Source organism: Miscanthus floridulus, chromosome 13, assembly GCF_019320115.1.
Source record: "Miscanthus floridulus cultivar M001 chromosome 13, ASM1932011v1, whole genome shotgun sequence".
In the NCBI taxonomy this organism is placed as follows: domain Eukaryota; kingdom Viridiplantae; phylum Streptophyta; class Magnoliopsida; order Poales; family Poaceae; genus Miscanthus; species Miscanthus floridulus.
In genome coordinates, this window is record NC_089592.1 from 73,222,399 (window position 1) to 73,239,395 (window position 16,997).

General features: G+C 49.3%; 1 protein-coding gene and 1 non-coding gene across 2 annotated transcripts; both read right to left on the minus strand.

Moving 5' to 3' along the window:
- Window positions 1–5,579: 5,579 nt before the first annotated feature.
- TRNAV-CAC (transfer RNA valine (anticodon CAC)) lies at window positions 5,580–5,653 on the minus strand. The gene has a single exon. It is a non-coding gene; the product is annotated as a tRNA-Val (tRNA).
- Window positions 5,654–14,650: 8,997 nt separating this feature from the next.
- LOC136502140 (chlorophyllase-2-like) lies at window positions 14,651–15,960 on the minus strand. Its single transcript, XM_066497609.1, has 2 exons — window positions 15,635–15,960; window positions 14,651–15,503 (listed from the first exon to the last, which is right to left on the minus strand). The coding sequence occupies exons 1-2, from the start codon at window positions 15,917–15,919 to the stop codon at window positions 14,763–14,765; spliced, it is 1,026 nt and encodes a 341-aa protein (XP_066353706.1). The 5' UTR covers window positions 15,920–15,960; the 3' UTR covers window positions 14,651–14,762.
- Between the last annotated feature and the right edge of the window lie 1,037 nt (window positions 15,961–16,997).

Sequence of the window (16,997 nt, forward strand, 5' to 3'; positions counted from 1 at the left end):
AGAGGGACGTCTAGGACCAGCTCCAGCGGTAGAAGGGCCTGCTTGCTAGCGCCAACGAGCTTCTGGCAGCGTGGAGCGTGGAGGTGGAGGACCTCCGCCTTTGTTGTGTTGATGCGAAGGTCGAGGCAGCCACGGCTCAGGAGCAGGTCGCCCCTTTGGTGGCGTGGGTCAAGGAGTTGGAGGAGAAGCTGGCCCGGGTGGCTGGCGATCAGGACACCTTCAGGTCCTGGGCTGGAGAAGCTATGGCCTCTATCAAGGCCCTTGCTGGATAGCTGGGGACGGAACAGGGTGCGCACCAGCTAACGAAAGGTGCCTTGGATGAGGCCCTCAAGGTGGCCGAGGCTTCCCGGACCGAGGCTATGGTCTGGAGGGGAAAGGCCGAGGGTGAGTCCCGTAGGCTTCCCCTTGTTTTATTTGTTTTTCTTGTGTTTGGCCCCTAACTCCTTAGTGTGATATAGAGCTGGAGGGAGAGGCTTCCAAGGCGGCTGAGGCTTCCTGGGTCGAGGTCCAGCGTCTAAAAGAGAAGGCCGAGGCCTCTTGGGTCGAGGCCTAGCGCTAGAAGGAGAAAGCCAAGGCCTCTCGGGTCGAGGCCCAACGCTGGGAGGAGAAGGCCGAGGGTGAGTCCCATAGGCTTCCGCCCCTATTTGGCTTGTTTTCCTTTGTGCTCAACCCCATTCTGTTGCTTTTGGAGCAGAGTTGGAGAGGGAGGTCACCCGGGTAGCTGAGGCCTCTGTCGCAGTGCAGGCGGTGCTCGAGACCAAGATCGGAGAGCACGACGCGCTAAAGAGTGCCGCCCACATCACCTATGAGGCCTTAGAAGTCGAGGGGGTCCAGTCAGGCAGCTCCCTTGGGAGCCGCCTAATTGCGTTGAGCAGCCAAGTGCACGAGCGACTCCGAGGAGCGCTGCACACGGGCGTCAAGCGCGCCCTGGCCGTCATCGCCTTGCACTACATCGGCGTTGACCTCCAAGCCATCAGCGATGGCTACGTCCTGCCCGACGATGATGAGGAGGTCGACGAGGTAGTCGCGAAGCTGATGGAGGCGACGGAGGGCCCCGACACAACGCTGGCCAAACTGTTCGAAGAGGAGGTGGTCCCTCCCACGCCGTCCGCCGATGCTGGAGACCTTGAGCCCTGACCTGGGCCTAAGAGGCCATGTAACTAGAATAGGGATTAACTTTGTATTGTAACGCTTGTGGCTATCAAGGCCTTTTTTAAAGTACTCATGCTTCTTAATCATTTTCCTTGTATTTCTGAGCCTCTGCCCTCTGTTGTCTCTGATCAGATTTCTTTGCAAAAAACCTCCTTAGAGCCTAAGCTGCCCCTTGGGTGAAAGGTGGTGAGGGAGTGCCATAGCCCGAAGGCGTAGGCCGTCTCATGACTCTACCGACCTTCTGGCCCCGAGACAGACTTTCGGTCCTTGGGTTTTTCACAACCGATTTGTCAGAGCGTGCTTAGAGAGTTTGGCGTAGGATTTTTTTTGAAAAATGACTAAAAAATGGTGCGTGGGACTTAGGGGGGAGTCCCCCATCTAGCCCCCGAGGGAGGCTCGGTTCTGTAGAGGCAGAGCCGTGTCTCTCTTGTGGTGTCATCGTGATGCCGAGGCCCACGATGGGCTCGGGGGGTTTCTCGAAAAATTAGCACAACTAAAGAACGCTTCTTAATTGTATTTGGAGAAACAATGTATACAATGCTTAGAATTTTAAGGGTAAAAGCGACGTAGGTGTTCTATGTTCCAAGCGTTGGTGAGGATTTCGCCCTTCTCGTTGGCAAGCTTGTAGGTCTCAGGCTTCAGCACTTGGGCGATGATGTATGGTCCTTCCCACGGCGGGGTTAGCTTGTGGCGGCCCTTGTTGCTCTACCTCAGCCTCAACACTAGGTCGCCTACCTTTAGGTCTCTTCTAATGCATCGGGCCTGATAGCATCATAGGGCTTACTGGTACTTGGCCGAATGTAGCAGCGCAACATCTCAGGCTTCCTCTAGTTGGTCGAGGGCGTCCTTGCGGGTGGTGCGGTTGCTTTGCTCGTTGTAGGTCTGTAGCCTTAGGGAACCATATTCCAAGTCAGTGGGGAGGATAACCTCAGCTCCATAGACCAGGAAGAAAGGTGTGAACCCCGTGGCTCGGCTTGGGGTGTTCCTTAGGCTCCAGGTCCGGACGTCGAGGTTGCTCGGGGGCAAGGTTCTCGTTCCACGCTGCTCGGGGCTCGATGCGTGGAGGTGCGGTATGGCCCACCCTCTCAGGGGGCGAGGAGTGTGAAACTATCCCTTCGTCCTCGCCGCCCATGCTTGGCATCCCAAGCTTGACGTGGAAGCACTCACGAGTGGGGTTGTAGGTGCCTTCGTCATCAGAGTCGGAGTAGCCAAAGTAGTAGTCGCTCGTGGCCAGGAAGCGGTGCATGGCTTCAGGGTCGCGAAGTCCAGAGAAGTCCGCTCTGGCCCACGTCTCGTCCTCTTCCGAGGAGTCAGCGTGGATATGGGTCGAAGTCGTGGTGTCGAAGTCGAGGGCGAAGCGCTGGTGGCGTCCTGAGGGCTTCGCGTGAGCGGAAGCGTAGGCAGAAGCATAGGTGGCGGTGGCATTTCTCAACCTGAAGGGGTACGGGGATGGTGCCATCGCTAGGCCTCGCTCCACCGAAGTCGACTCCTCAGGAGGTGATAGGGCGGAGCTCGATGACGGGGTGTCGCCGCATGCCACCGGCGTTTTCCCTTGTCCAGGCTCAGGCTAGACAGGTCCCCAACCAGGGACCTTGTGCCAACAGCTCAGCGTGGGATACCGGCAGAGCGTGGCACGTCGCCCTATGCCTACGCAGTGTTAGGGTGGTCCCGTTCGTGTCGCGCCTGGCGAGTGTGATGAGAGCGGCAGCCCGGGCACGGCCGGCGCCTGGGCTGTTGGTGCATGGTGTCGTCGTCGGTTGGTAGGGCTCGGGGCGTGAGGAGTACCATGTCGTACTCATGCCCTAGAGACATGAACTCTAGGCCCCTAAACCAAATCACCGTGCCGAGACACAGTGGTCGTACGGGGTCTGCCATCTGGAACTTGTCGGGATGACAAGGATGACACGCAGTAGATGCCCTACCTGGCGCACCAACTGTCGATGTTTTGGACCGGTGAGCCCTCAACCAACTAGTAAATTTGTACTGCGTGCCCCTAATCCTGGATGGTGATGCAAAGAGACATAAGGTTTATACTGGTTCAGGCAATGGGTGCCCTACTCCAGTCTGAGAAATCGATCTTGTATTCCTTGCACCGAGGTGCTCGTAGTAGGGGTTTACAAGTAGGGCGAGAGAGGGAGCTAGTCCCAGGTCTCTGCGTGGAGCGGCGTGGATTGCTTGAGATGTTGATCTCAAGCAGCGGGGAAGTTCGTGTGTTCGTCTGTGCGTTTATGCGTGAGTTCATCGTGTGGGCGTAGGCCTAATCGTAAGCCTCTGGTCCTCCTAGAAATGGCCCTGGTCCCTCCCTTTTATAGTAGAAGGGGGGACAAGGGTGATACATGCGCTAGCTACATGGCGTCATGCGAACGGAGGCGGAATGTCCGAGCCCTGTAGCCTATCACTGTGGCGGCGTGGTCGATGGAGTGTTCCCATCCTTGAAGTACTAGGGCGATGCGCTGGTCACATCCGATCCTGTGCGTCGTGGAGCTCCAGTGTTAGCTTAAAGCGGGGCATGACGGTCGACGCGCCGGTCACCGTGTGTTTAATGCGTGAGAAGCTGAGACTCAGTTGGTGCCGAGGCCGAGCCATCGTGGGAGGCTCGGCGGGCGCGAATCCCGAGGTTGTCGAGACCCTAAAATATATTACCGAGGCTCGGGGGGAGCAGTTGGCTCCGTGTGCTGATTCTGAGGCTAGGGTGACCCGGACCTGACTCCCCACGCCACGTTGTTCCTGGGGCAGGGGTTAGGTGGCACAGTATAGTGCGGGCGCTGATCGTGGGCACAGCACCAGAGCACAGTGGCCGGTAACCCCTACCCCATCCTGTCCTGGACGGTATGGCGCTGATGCGACTTCCCGTCTCGTCGGCCGCTCCGCAGTGTCGAGCCGTCGTCCGGCTGATATCGCGGGAGTGGTTGGCGCATTAATGGGACATGACGCCCGATCGGGGAGACTGGTCGAGACAGAAGCGACGGGTTGTTGCCGAGCCGGCCTCGAGCGATACGGAGAATCGACATCTCGTCCGAGGCTTTACGCGCGGGGCCTCGGGCGAGACGGAGAATTGGTTCGCTGTCGAGGCCTCCCGTGCGAGGCCTCGCGCGAGGCGGAGATTTGGCAGGTCATCGAGGCCTCCCGTGCGAGGCCTCGAGCGAGGCGGAGAGCCGGTGGGCTCGGACGAGGCCGAGGGTTAACCAATGGTTTGCCCTTTGGCTTTGTTTTTTATGGGGTCTAAGTGATTCTTTTGGTATACGCTCAGGGTACCCCGTTTTATGGTACCCGACAAATACACTCAGCACTACATTATAACATGTCTATTTATAATGAACTAAAAGCAAATTGCTACATGGTTGAATTTTGTCACCAGCATGACCATGAATATTTTTATGTAAGAACGGGCTTATACTCCCTTCATTCTCTTTTATAAGACATGGCTTAACATGACACGATCTCCTAAGTTACATTTTGACCATCTATTTTATTTTATATTATGTATACTTATAAATTTATGTTGATTGGATACCAAATTTAAATAATAGTTAAAAATTGTTAGTCAAATTATTGCTCAAAGATTTGAAGTTTAAATCTTGATTTGCATTTATGTCCTATATTTGTCATCGTGAAGAAAAGTTCTTCTAAAGACGTGTCTACTATTGCTCGCGAAGGCACTACAGTCACATGTGGGATGTGACACCATCAAATGCTTGACAGTAGGTCCTGTTCGGCTGGCTAAAAAACAGCTAATGCTAATTTATTATGAGAGAAAAATATTATTATTATATTAAAAAGTACCGCTGATAAGTTGAAACAAACACGCCCAAAATACTGCTATGCTACCAGCGAACAAGTAAAAATATATATATTATGTCTGACAGAAAAGTACTACTACTAGTAAAAAATTAAAATCAAAGTACTCCTACTGTTACTAGTAAAAATAAATAAATCCTGTACTAGTAAAAAAAACAATTGACTCCTATTATTGATCCTCGTAACGAAAAAAAGTTCTTTTAAACACGTGTCTACTAATTGCTCGTGAAGGAAGTACAGCAAATGGGTGGCATTATCAAATGCTTGACAATCAAAGTACTGTTATTAAAAAATTAAAATCAAAGTACTGCTATTAGTGAAAAAATAAAAATCAAACTACTGCTACTAGTAAAATAATATATGTATTATCAAATATCAAAGTACTGCTATTAGTGTACTAGTGAAAAAACTGCTACGGAGTACTTAAAACAATGAATCAAAGTAATGTTATTAGTGAACTAAATAAATCAAAGTAATGCTGTTAGTGAACTAGTGAAAAAAATATAAATCAAAGTAATGCTATTAGTGAACTAGTGAAAAAATAAAAATATATTGAATCAAAGTAATGTTATTAGTGAATAAATCAAAGTAATGCTATTACTGAACTAGTGAAAAATAAAAAGATATTATGTCTGAGCACAGGTTCGAACTGGGGACCTTTAGTGTGTGAGACTAACGTGATAACCAACTACACCACCCAGACAATTCAGGTTTCACAACGGAAGAATATCATATTTAACAACGTTTTGAAAAAGCACTCACTCAGTGATCACAGCTACTGGAACTATGTGGGCCTCACTGAGTGATCAAAGCAATCCGAATCTCGTGTTTAAAGAAGGGCCCAATCCAGCCCAGCGCAAGACGTGCGTACCTTCTAGTCTCGTCTCGTCCCCTCTGCTCCCCGCTTCCGCCGCTTTCCACACACACGCGACGCCGCCTCGAGCGACCAAGGCATTGCAGCGATGCCGCCGGTGGTCCCGAGGTCCGACAGGATAGTTCGCCGGACGGCGATGGTCGGCGCAGCCACCGCCGCCTACTTGCTCCTCACCGCCGACTACGGCCCCAGCTACCCCAACCCCGTACGCACCGTACTCCTCCTTTAATACGACTGCTTATTAGTTTGATTGTGAGTGAAAAGTTAAATCATGGATAGGACTAGGACCAGGAGCATCCTTATGCCTGTTGTTCCAATTCGGCTAGTAGCTAGCATAGTTTTTTTTTTTCCAACTCTTTAACTTGCTTGGGATACAGCAATCAGTAATTTGCTTTGGCTTACATGATAACTTCCGGTTCCAGTTCCAGCTGGGGATTCTACTGTTGCGCGGCGCGACAGCTCTTGAATAGGTTATGCACGGTCTTCTGTCTGTACAAAAATATAAGGAACCGAACAATTCTAACCTGAATTTGAGTGCGCCTGAATGATTGCTAACCACGTGTAGTGATCCAGAATGAGGACTTCTGCTGCGTTCTGTAACAAGTCTTCTTTCTTGGTTGTTCTACTCTGCTCAACAGTCAACGTATAGCTTCAGTTTTTGAGAGAATATGACGATAAAAACTAGTATACTTCAGTTTCTGCGAGTGCTAAGGGCCATCTTCCCAATTTTACCAAGGACAAGATGTTTGTGCGCTAGCTACTAGTACTAGTATACATCCTGCTTCGATTAGTCACTTTACCTGTTATGATGCTACAGCTAATAGATGCCTCAATTTCCTCAAATGCAGATAAGGAATGCCATGGAATCGTTGGCTCTGTTCTCCAAATCAGACACAGACATAGACAGGGATAGTGTTCATCAGGCTGAACAAGATACAAGTAACATGAAGTCAGATGGTACGGTACACGGTAGCAAGAAATAGCAGTGCATCGCGATCTAGCTTGGTGAGGCCATGATCTGCACCTTTATACCTATACTATAGTGTGAGTGTTCCCATGCTGCCAGTTCCTGAGCTGGACTGCTAACAACAACAGTCGGTCAGTCAGATCGGTTTCCCATGTGTTCTCGTTATCATTACCCAGCAGTTGTAGTACTAGTTGTCATGTATCCGGACGCAGAGGTATGCTATAACTAGGACCGTTTCAGTGTTTATTACTGTTGTTCATTCATGTTAAGAAACAAGGCCACAAGGGCACCTGATATACGTGATCTATATATATCTCGTTGAAATCGAACAAATTGAAGAAAGCAACATGTGTGTGGGACGACACGCGAGTGAGTGACGTCACAATTATTCTACTAGGCTCTCTCATTCAAAGTCTCACTCATGGTCGTGCAGCACGTGTGGCCCTGCTCGCTCAGGAGTGGTAGGAAGTACTAGTGCTGGCTGGGAGGCCTGCGAGGCTGCGACCAGGCCCTAGCGCTCCTAAAATCCCTCGAATGTTCTATATATATATATATATATATATATATATATATATATATATATATATATATATATATATATATATATATATATATATATATATATATATATATTTAGCAGCCGGCTACAAAATAAATTATTCTGTAGCCACCTCTATTTACCATAATTTATATACTAATTTATCATAATGTCAATACATATTTACGATAGTTGGGTTACTATAACACATGGGAATATTTACCATAACGTTATAGTAAACCACTTAGTAAGGAGTTACTATAATCTCATAAATTAACATAGTAATTATCGTAACTCAAAGTGGCTACAGAATAAGTTATTCTATAGCCAGCTACAGGATAGTAGTTATATATATATATATATATATATATATATATATATATATATATATATATATATATAGTATTAAATATAGATTAATTATAAAATTAATTACATAACTTGTGGTTAATTTGCGAGACAAATTATTTAAGCCTAATTAGTTCATAATTTGACAACGTTGTGCTACAGTAAACATATGCTAATGACAGATTAATTAGGCTTAAAAAATCTTCTCACAAATTAGTCTACATCTATGTAATTGGTTTTGTAATTAATCTATATTTAATATTTCTTATTAGTATCTAAACATTCGATGTGAAATAAATTTTAGGAGCGGCTAAGGAACCAAAGGCCCCAAATAAGAGATTGAGAGTGCAGACATTGTAGTAGCTGCTGCACGGTGCCTTTGCTATTTGCTTTGTTTGGCAAGAGCCGAAGAGGTCCAGATTACAATTGGATACAGTAAAGGACGAGCCAACGGCAATCCAAAGATCGTTAAGACAGAGTCTAAGGGGAATATTGCTTCATCGTTATGGCCTCTGTATCTAAAGATTGATTTCTAGAGACGCTTTCAAGCAGTATCTAAAATCGATTTACATGAACAGCTCATAATTTGATCTCGCTCAAAAATGATCTTGGTTGAAATACTACTTCTTTCAAAAGTTTTACAAATGATCTCTGGATTCTGATGGAGAAACAACCTAAACCAAAGCTGTAAATTGGGCAATTTTTTTGTTTTCTAGAGATGCACAATAAAGATGCGCTAAGCATGCTCCTCTACAAATCGTTTCCAGATGCCTCTAAAATGTTTTTGTATAGTAGTGATGGTTTCCACCATCTCGTCGTGCTTCCCATTCTCGAACACCAGCGTGCAAACCGTCGATAGTCTGACACGGTCAGACATAGTCATCGTTGCCATGGTCGACGATCGATTTCTCATCTAAGGGGAGTCTGGATCAGCCGGACTAAACTTTAGTCCATGTCACGTCACATGTTTGAGACAAATTAGAAGATTTAAATATAGACTAATTATAAAACTAGTTGCATAAATGAAGGCTAATTTATGATATGAATCCATTAAAGCATAATTTGTCTAGGATTTGCCCATGTGATGCCATAGTAAAAATTTGCATAGAATAATTAGGTTTAATAAATTCGTCTCGTAAATTAACCAACTCGCTCTTATGCAATTAGTTTTATAATTAGTTTATGTTTATCCCTAATTGGCCTCCAAACATGGACTAAAGTTTAGGTCTAAGGATCCAAATACGTCCCTAAGAGAGTCTAGAAGGTCAAAACTACTCGGTGACGGGATGATTTATACACCAGGAGGTGTGCAACTGCCGTCTCTAAGATCCTGTTTGGCACAGCTCCTCCGTCACTTTTATGAGCTGTTTGAAGCAGTTTTGTGATAAAACAATAAAACACCTCCACCTAATGACTCCTTAAAACGTGCTCTTACAAGGTATGGATGGGAGATGAAGCTGAAAACAATAGGTTCACCTAGCTACTCGCACTGGCGGGGCTTGCTCAATGGAGCACCCACTACCTTGGTTCGTGCCCCGCTTGACACATGTTTCGTCACACCCGGGGTTTCCTCCATTTTTCTTTACAGCCTCAAGCGCGGATGTCCCACGATGGTCAAGGTGTCGTGCTCGTCACACTTGGAGTATGATGATTTTCATGTACCTCTCAGCCAGGTGTGTCTTTAGGTATATGTGTAGTGTAGGTGTGTGTGGGCGTGTGTGTGGGCGTGTGGTGTGTGGTGTGAGTTTGTACGCAAGTGCATATACTATAACTTGTACTTGAAGTATTGAGGCATCAAATAAAACTCGCTTTGGTGGGTCTTGCGTGCGATTATGTGAGAGCATATTTAAAGGAGCTTCACATATTAGGTCATTTTGCTAAAAAAAAATTCACCAAAATAGTTTTACTCCACTGGTAGAGCTTCCCGTGAAGAAGTGGCTTCACTAATGAAGTGAAGTTGTGCAAATGAGGCATAATAACGTAAAACACTTGTGTAGTTGTTTAGTCCCTGTTGAGAAAATGGGATTTTTCTTATATTATGTTTTTTTTCTGTGATATATATTAAACTGATTTATGTGCAAATTCTTGCAAATTTCTATGGTCCCCTAAACGTTGCTTCTCGTTGCGATTCACGTGCACCTTTGTCCTCTGTATGAGAGCAATTTACGTCGACCTCTACGAATTTTGGAAGCGCGCGAGCAGTGTCACGTGTGCATATCCTTGCTATTCGTCGGACACCTCACACCAGCCACCAGTACGTGGACAGTTGTCACTACCGGAAACTCAAATATTTTCTTGGGTGACGAATTTTTCTGTACGTTTTTTTCGGTGCGCACAGAAAAATTATGATTATTCTGTCGGTTCCAAAATATCCCGACAGAAAAATACGAAAACTCACAGAATAATTGTATGATTTTTCTGTGCATGACAATAGACACACAGAAAAATAAGAACTCACAGAAAAATGCAATTTATTCTGTCGGTTTTTGAAAAACGCACAGAAAAAATATATGCACGCACAAAAAAATGTTATTAATAAAATAAATAAAAAAACAAAGAAGTGCTAACACTAACCCGCCAGCCGCCACCCCCAAACACCCGCCAGCGCCCCCTCTTCCCCTCTCCTCCCGGCCCCCAGCGCCCCTCCCCCCGCCGGCGCCACCTCTTCCCCTCTCCTCCCGGCCCCCAGCTCCCCCTCTCCTCCCGGCCCCCCAGCGCCCCTCCCCCCACCGGCGCCGCCTCCCTCTCCTCCTCTCCCGGCCGCTCCTCCTTTCCCAGGCAACCCCTCCTTCCCCGGCGGCCCCCTCGCCGAATCTGCCGCCCCTCCTTTCCTCGGCGCCCCATCCTTCCCCGGCGGCCCCCCCTCGCTGGATCCGTCGCCCCCTCGCTGGATCTGACGCCCTCTCCCCGGATCCGACGCCCCCTCCTTTCCCGGCGGCGTGGTGGCGCGGATCCGGCGCCCCCTCCTTCCCTGGCGGCCCCCCTTGCCGGATCCGACGCCCTCTCCCCGGATCCGGTCCCCCCTCCTTTCCCGACGGCGTGGCGGCGTGGACGCGCCATGGACGACGGCGGGAGGCCCTTGGCGTGGTGGCCCGGCACAGCGACCCTAGGCGCGACAACGCTGGCATAGACGGGCCCTGGTGCGGCAACCCCGGCGTGGCGGCGGCACGGATCTAGTGGCGCGGTGACCCCGACGAGGTAGGCCCTCCTCCTCCTGGATCTAGGGTTCCGACGAGCTATAGCCAATCATATAGATCTGGAACATTATTAAGAGTAGGTTTCATGATCTGAGTACATTTTATAAAATCCTTAGAGGTTGGCAAAGACAACAATAATTTTCTTGACTGATATCTGCTCAAACTGTGAACTAAACAAGCATTATCCTTGCCTCTGAATTGCATTGAAACTAGGCATTATTGATAGGACTGTAAACTGTAAAATCAGTAGTAAGAACCGACTGCTTGCACTTGATAAATATGAGCTTATTTTATTGCCATATAACAATCTGATTTGAATATGTATGATTCACTTGCAAGGTGGTTAGCAATGTCAAATGGCCTGTTTAGAAACTTATTTTATTCACTTGCAAGAGTACGTTAGATTGACAATACTACTATGCTTATGTGTCTACATGCCTATCCTGCTGAAATCCCTTATTTCTTAACAATAATTTGGATGTTTTTTTGTGAAATCGCTAATTGGCGTAGCACCTCAAAGTGTGATTCTCTCAACATTTGACTTCAATAGGATGCTCTCTGATTTTGTATCATAGCTGTCTTTAGTGTTTTTCTTAGTGTATGGTAGATGTGCTGATACAAGCATTGCTGATATAAACCATGCAGTCTGGTGTTTATGCTGCTGTACTTAGGTTTGCAGTTTGACATCTGGAAGTTAGCTGCCAAGTTACTACCACTTTCGCTTTCTCTTGATTGTTTTCATCCAGCCTTTTAACATTCTTAAAATTGTTTGGCGCTGTGTGAAATGGTTGAGTATTTGTGTGCATGCTCCATTTGGTTTACTTCCATTTGCAATATGTTCTGATGTCCTTATCTGTAATGCCAAGTCTTCATTTAATAGAGAATGATATAGTGCACTGACCATTTGTCCAAAATCTGAACACTTTTTGGCATGGGAATGAGTTTGCACCTACTGTCGGATTCTTTCTCACTACACACCCATCTGAGGTACTTCTTCCTATTGGCCTGAAGCATGTGTATTGACTGCAGAGAGGTTATTTGTATCGAGTATTCTTTATAGGATTAAAATACATTCTATTCTTTGAGTTATTGACAGTTCATCACCTGTATGCTAAGAAAAATTGACCTTTTTTTATATATTTGGGATGAACTGTTGAATTGATCAATAAATCTACTAGATTATGACTCGTGTTTCTTTTATTATGTTTCGGCAGGAGGTATCAAATAAGATAGTGAATCATAACGTAATATGCTTTATAATTATCTTAACCTTCTATTTTTGTACTTTAATTTTTAAGCATTTCTTTTATTTTCACTTACTAAACAGAAAAGATGCATTAGCTATAGTATTGTGCAACTAGTTAATCCATTTGAAGTAATGCATAGCACATTCTTTTGTTTAGGTATATAATTATTCTGTCCTACCAATTTCCAAATCGTATTGCTTTTTCTTTTTAATCCTAAATTATAAGGCTTGTGCCTAATTTAGATGCTTGTTACCCTCTTTTTCCCTTGTTTATTTTGTTATGTCCTAAGGATTTGTGCATAACACCCAAACATACTTTCAACTCTCAGCTTTTCAGCCAAATTAATTGAATAGGAGGGGAAATTCATGTCATTTCTCTTCTGGATTTGTCAATTTGCAAATTCTTAACCTATGTCCCTGTTTAAATTTTCCTTTTGACAGGGACAAGAGGGAGTACAAATTTTCCTTCTATAGGATGAATACAAAAATAATAACAACAATAAATGTTAATATGGAAACTGATATATAAAAATGCACTTGAAAGTGTGATGAAATAATAGAAGCTAGAAGGGAAAAAATAATCGAAGTTAAAAGTAACAAAATCCATTCCATGCTGAAGAGTGGATAAATGTTTTTTTTTTTGCCAGAAAAAGGTTTCAACTAAAAAACTTACAGGAACTTACAGGAGCTCGTTTCAAACTCCAACAGGGTACTCGATTGCATCCTCTTCGACTTATTTCTTGTCAAAGAACAGTCAACTGTAGTACATCAGTTTCTGAAACCTACGTTTATCCTGTGCAGACTGACAAGGCATCCATGCTCGAAGAGATCATCGAATACGTCAAATTTCTCCAGCTTCAAGTGAAGGTTCGCTCACCACCACCACCATTCCTTTGTTCCATGCTGTCTGGCTTACCATCCTCTCGTCTGCTGATCTGTATTGCCTGTCTTTGATTGAAGGTTCTCAGCATGAGCAGGCTGGGCACGACGGAAGCCGTCGTCCCGCTCCTGACAGAGTCCCAGACCGAGGTAAATCACATCACGTGGATTAACACATAGAAAAATTAGTTTTAATCTGGGCAAAAATAATTTTTTTGTGCGTGTGAGACCCACAGAAAAATTGTTTATGAAAAATTCGATTTTTCTGTTATTCTATTTCTGTGTGTTATTTTCTGATGGTACACCGTCAGAAAAATATTTTTCCATGGATATTCGAATTTTTTCATGGGTTTTTACACACATAGAAATATTCGTGTTTCCAGTAGCGTGTGGAACATGAGGACAAATGAAAAATGCGATGTGGTGTGTTGAAGCGCTGAGGTCTTCTCTGCCACTCATTGAGAAAAAGTTGCGCGAGAAATTATGTAGCACGAACATCGCACATATCTGTGTGCTTATTCAAGAAGTTTAGGGGTGCTTGCCAGGGCTTTCCTTAGTGAAGGAGCCGGAGCCGTTTTGAATCATCAATTTTTTTTACTGAAAATCAGTTTCTCATGCGTAACATTTGGTAGAGCTTCTTCGAAAAAGCCGGAGCCGGAACCGGAAGCTCTACCAAACAGGATATGCGTGACCCTGTACATAGCACTCGCAGGCGTAGCATATATACACATACATATACACCACACACACATCTGATCTGAGTGCCACTACCGGAAATCTCAAATTTGCCGAGTGTTTTTATGTTTCCCGAGTGCATTCCCTCGGGCACTGGGCAAACAAATTCTTTGTCGAGTGCTATCCTAAAAACACTTGGCAAAAAAAAAACACTCGGCAAAGAGGGGGTTTGCCGAGTGTCAAACAAAAAACACTCGGTAAATAGGGGGTTTACCAAGTGTCACAAAAAAACACTCGAGCAAAAAGAGAGGTTTGCCGAGTGTCCAAAAACAACACTCGGCAAAGCAAAAAAATAAAGAAAAAAACCCACCCGCCCTAAAATCACCCACCCGCCCCTCCCCTCCCTCCCAGCTCGCTCCCTCCCATCCTCTCCCGCGTGCGGCCGGCGCCTCCCTTCCTCCCGCCGGCGGTCGGCCCCCTCCCCTCCTTCCGCCGGCGGCCGGCCCCTCCCCTCCCTCTCTTCCCCGGCCCCTCCCTCACCGGCGGTGCCCCTCCCCTCCCTCATCCGCGGCGACCCTCCCCCGGATCCGCCGCCCCTCCCCTCCCTCACCGGCGGCGCCCCTCCTCTGGATCAGCCGCCCCCTCCCTCACCGGCGGCCTGGGCGAGCGCGTGTGGTAGGTGGCCTAGGAGGCGGACGTAGAAGGCGAGCAGCGCGTTCGCGAGGTAGCGGTCCGCAAGGAGGCCCGAGCGCGCTGCGCGGGCGTGGTGGCGGCGGGCTGGTGCTGTCGGCGGCCGGTGGTGGTGGCGGCCGGCTTGTTTTTTTTTCGAAAAAATGTTTGCCGAGTGTTTTTTGGGCACTCGGCGATGCCCGACAAAAAACACTTGGCAAAGACTGTTTGCCATTAAGAAATTTACCGAGTGTCGTTTACCGCTTTGGCGAGTATTTTTGGGCTTTGCTGGCGCTCGGCAAAGCAACTGTATCCCGTAGTGTGCTCATTATTCAGGGAAGTGCGTGGAAACGTGGACACCAGCCAGACGCACACGCATGCAACAGCCAACAGCGACTCCATTGCCATCCATGGCTTCATCAAGCCAAGTCATATTCAACTAGGTCGAACACCGCCGGCGAGAGCCCAGGGCTGTTCTCAAGCACGGCCCTGAGATCCTCGTCGTGGTCCTCCAGCTTGGCCCTGAGGAACGCCACCATGGCGCCCCCGATGTCCCTCCTGGCGAGGTCCTTGGTGTCCTCGGTGTTCCTCTTGCACATGCAGTTTTTGATGACGTAGGGCACGCCGTCGTCGTCCAGCATGTCCAGGTGCCCGTAGTCCCTCACCACGACGTGGTACCGCGTCGGCGCGCACTCGTCGTAAAACTCGGCGTGGTTGACGCCCGCGGGGGCGCACGGCGACAAGCCGACGTGCTTGGGGCCGAGCCCCGTGCCGATGACCAGCGCCGGCATCCCCGGGTCGAGGGACCGGGGCGTGAAGGTCAGCACCTTCGGCTCCAGCTGCAACTGCTTGGATAGCCCCGCCACGGGGTCCACGCCGATCAGGGCGGAGAACTTGAGCGGCGACGCCGGCGCGGTGGCTGTGGCGGTGTCTGAGGAGGATCCGAGCCCGAGGGCCACGGCGAAGGCGGTGTCGCCGCCGCGGCTGTGGCCCGCCAGCGCCAGCCTGGAGAGGTCCGGCCTGACGCCGTGGAGGTGGATGATGTTGGTGAGGACGTGCGCCAGGCCTTGCTGCTTGTCGGCGAGCCAGGAGGTGACCTGCCTGGTGGTGTTGATGTCCTTCGAGTCTTTCATGTTGAGCGGCGGAATGATGCCGCCGAGCTGTGATGGGCCGCGGCGACGACGACATGCGTGCAGATGTGTTTTCAGAGCTCAGGAAAAGAACGGAAACATGCATGATGCTGGGCACACGGCCGGCGACGACGGGGATGACGACGACGACAGAGGCGGACCTGGGGTGCCACGGCGACGAACCCGTGGGACGCGACGTGCGACAGGATGCTCTCGTACCAGCTGTTGTACATGCTGCAGCCGTGCAGGAAGACGGCGACGGGGTAGACGCCGGCGTCGGTGGGGGTGACCACCATGAGCGGCTTGGGGACGCTGGGGACCTGGCTGTGGTCGACGTGCTTCACGTCGACGCCGTGCGGCCCCCACTGGAACACCGCCCTGCCGATGGCCACCGGCGATGCCATATCTCCGGCCCTCTCCTCTGACGTTACAACGTACGATGACATATACGAGGTGTTGTCAGTACGGTGAGTAGGTAGCGTTGATGGGCGATGGATGGAACAGGAGGTGCCGCACGTTGCTAAGACTGTCTCCAACGGTAAAACGCAAACACGAGACCTATTCCAAGCATTTGAGCCACGTACAGACAAAGGATCACGAATCCAAAACCTGCCTTCTCCAACAGCAACCCCAAAAGAAGACTCCAGTTTCCTCGTCTTCGTCATCCCCGCGGCCGGCCACCGAGCTGCGAGCTCCAGCGCGAGATCCGGCGAGAAATTCTAATAAAAGATTTGAGCAAGCAGTGAGCAGCGAGCAAGGGCAGATCCGCGAGTCATGGTACCTTTGGATGCCGAGATCAACGAGCTCCTGGATGGCGGCGTGTAGAGGTGCCTCACGGTGGCGTCGATGGCAGCCTTGTCGTCCTCCCCCGCGGCGGTGTAGACCTCGGCGAACCGGCGCACGGCGCGGTGCCTGAGCTTGTGCGCGTCGGCCGTCCACGCGTCGGTGAAGAGGCAGTTGCCATCGGCGTCGACCTCCCCGCCGCGGTCGAGGCGGAAGACCACGGGCGCCGGCGCAGCCCCTTCGGCGCCCGACGAGGAGGGCTTCCACGCGACGCCGCGCTCCCAGATCTGGTGGAGGCGGCGGCGCTGCTGGTCCTCGAGCGCCCAGACCGCGTCCCAGCCCGTGGGCGAGGTGGAGGGCTCGGGGGAGGGGGCCGGGGAGGACCAGGCGAGGAGCGGCAGCGGCGGAGCGGGGGCTGTGGACGGCGTCGCCGCTTCGGGAGGGAAGGGAGAGGGGAAGGGAGAGAAATGGAGGGGGCCGTTGGCGAGCGGTGCCGACGCGAGCGAGCGCGGACGAGCGGGGCCGGCGGCGCGGCCGGTGCGGGAGTGGGCCACCTCGGCGTTGCGGAGGCGTGCGCGGGCGGGCCACCATCGGAGATTTGCGTACCGAGGAGAGAGGGGATGCTTTTTTGCGTATCGTTTCGGTCGGTAGGCAAAATGGGTCATGTGTCTGGGTCAACCATTGGAGAGTGTTTTTGATAGGTAAAACTACTGTGGAGGACATGAAGACAGTATGATGGAG

What these genes read in the sequence shown, in the direction of transcription:
- LOC136502140 (XM_066497609.1), bottom strand. Translation starts at nt 15,919, where the DNA reads ATGTCATCGTACGTTGTAACGTCAGAGGAGAGGGCCGGAGATATGGCA. An exon ending in TCGTCGCCGTGGCACCCCAG is followed by an intron (nt 15,504 to 15,634) that starts GTCCGCCTCTGT and finishes GGCCCATCACAG; the next exon opens with CTCGGCGGCATCATTCCGCC.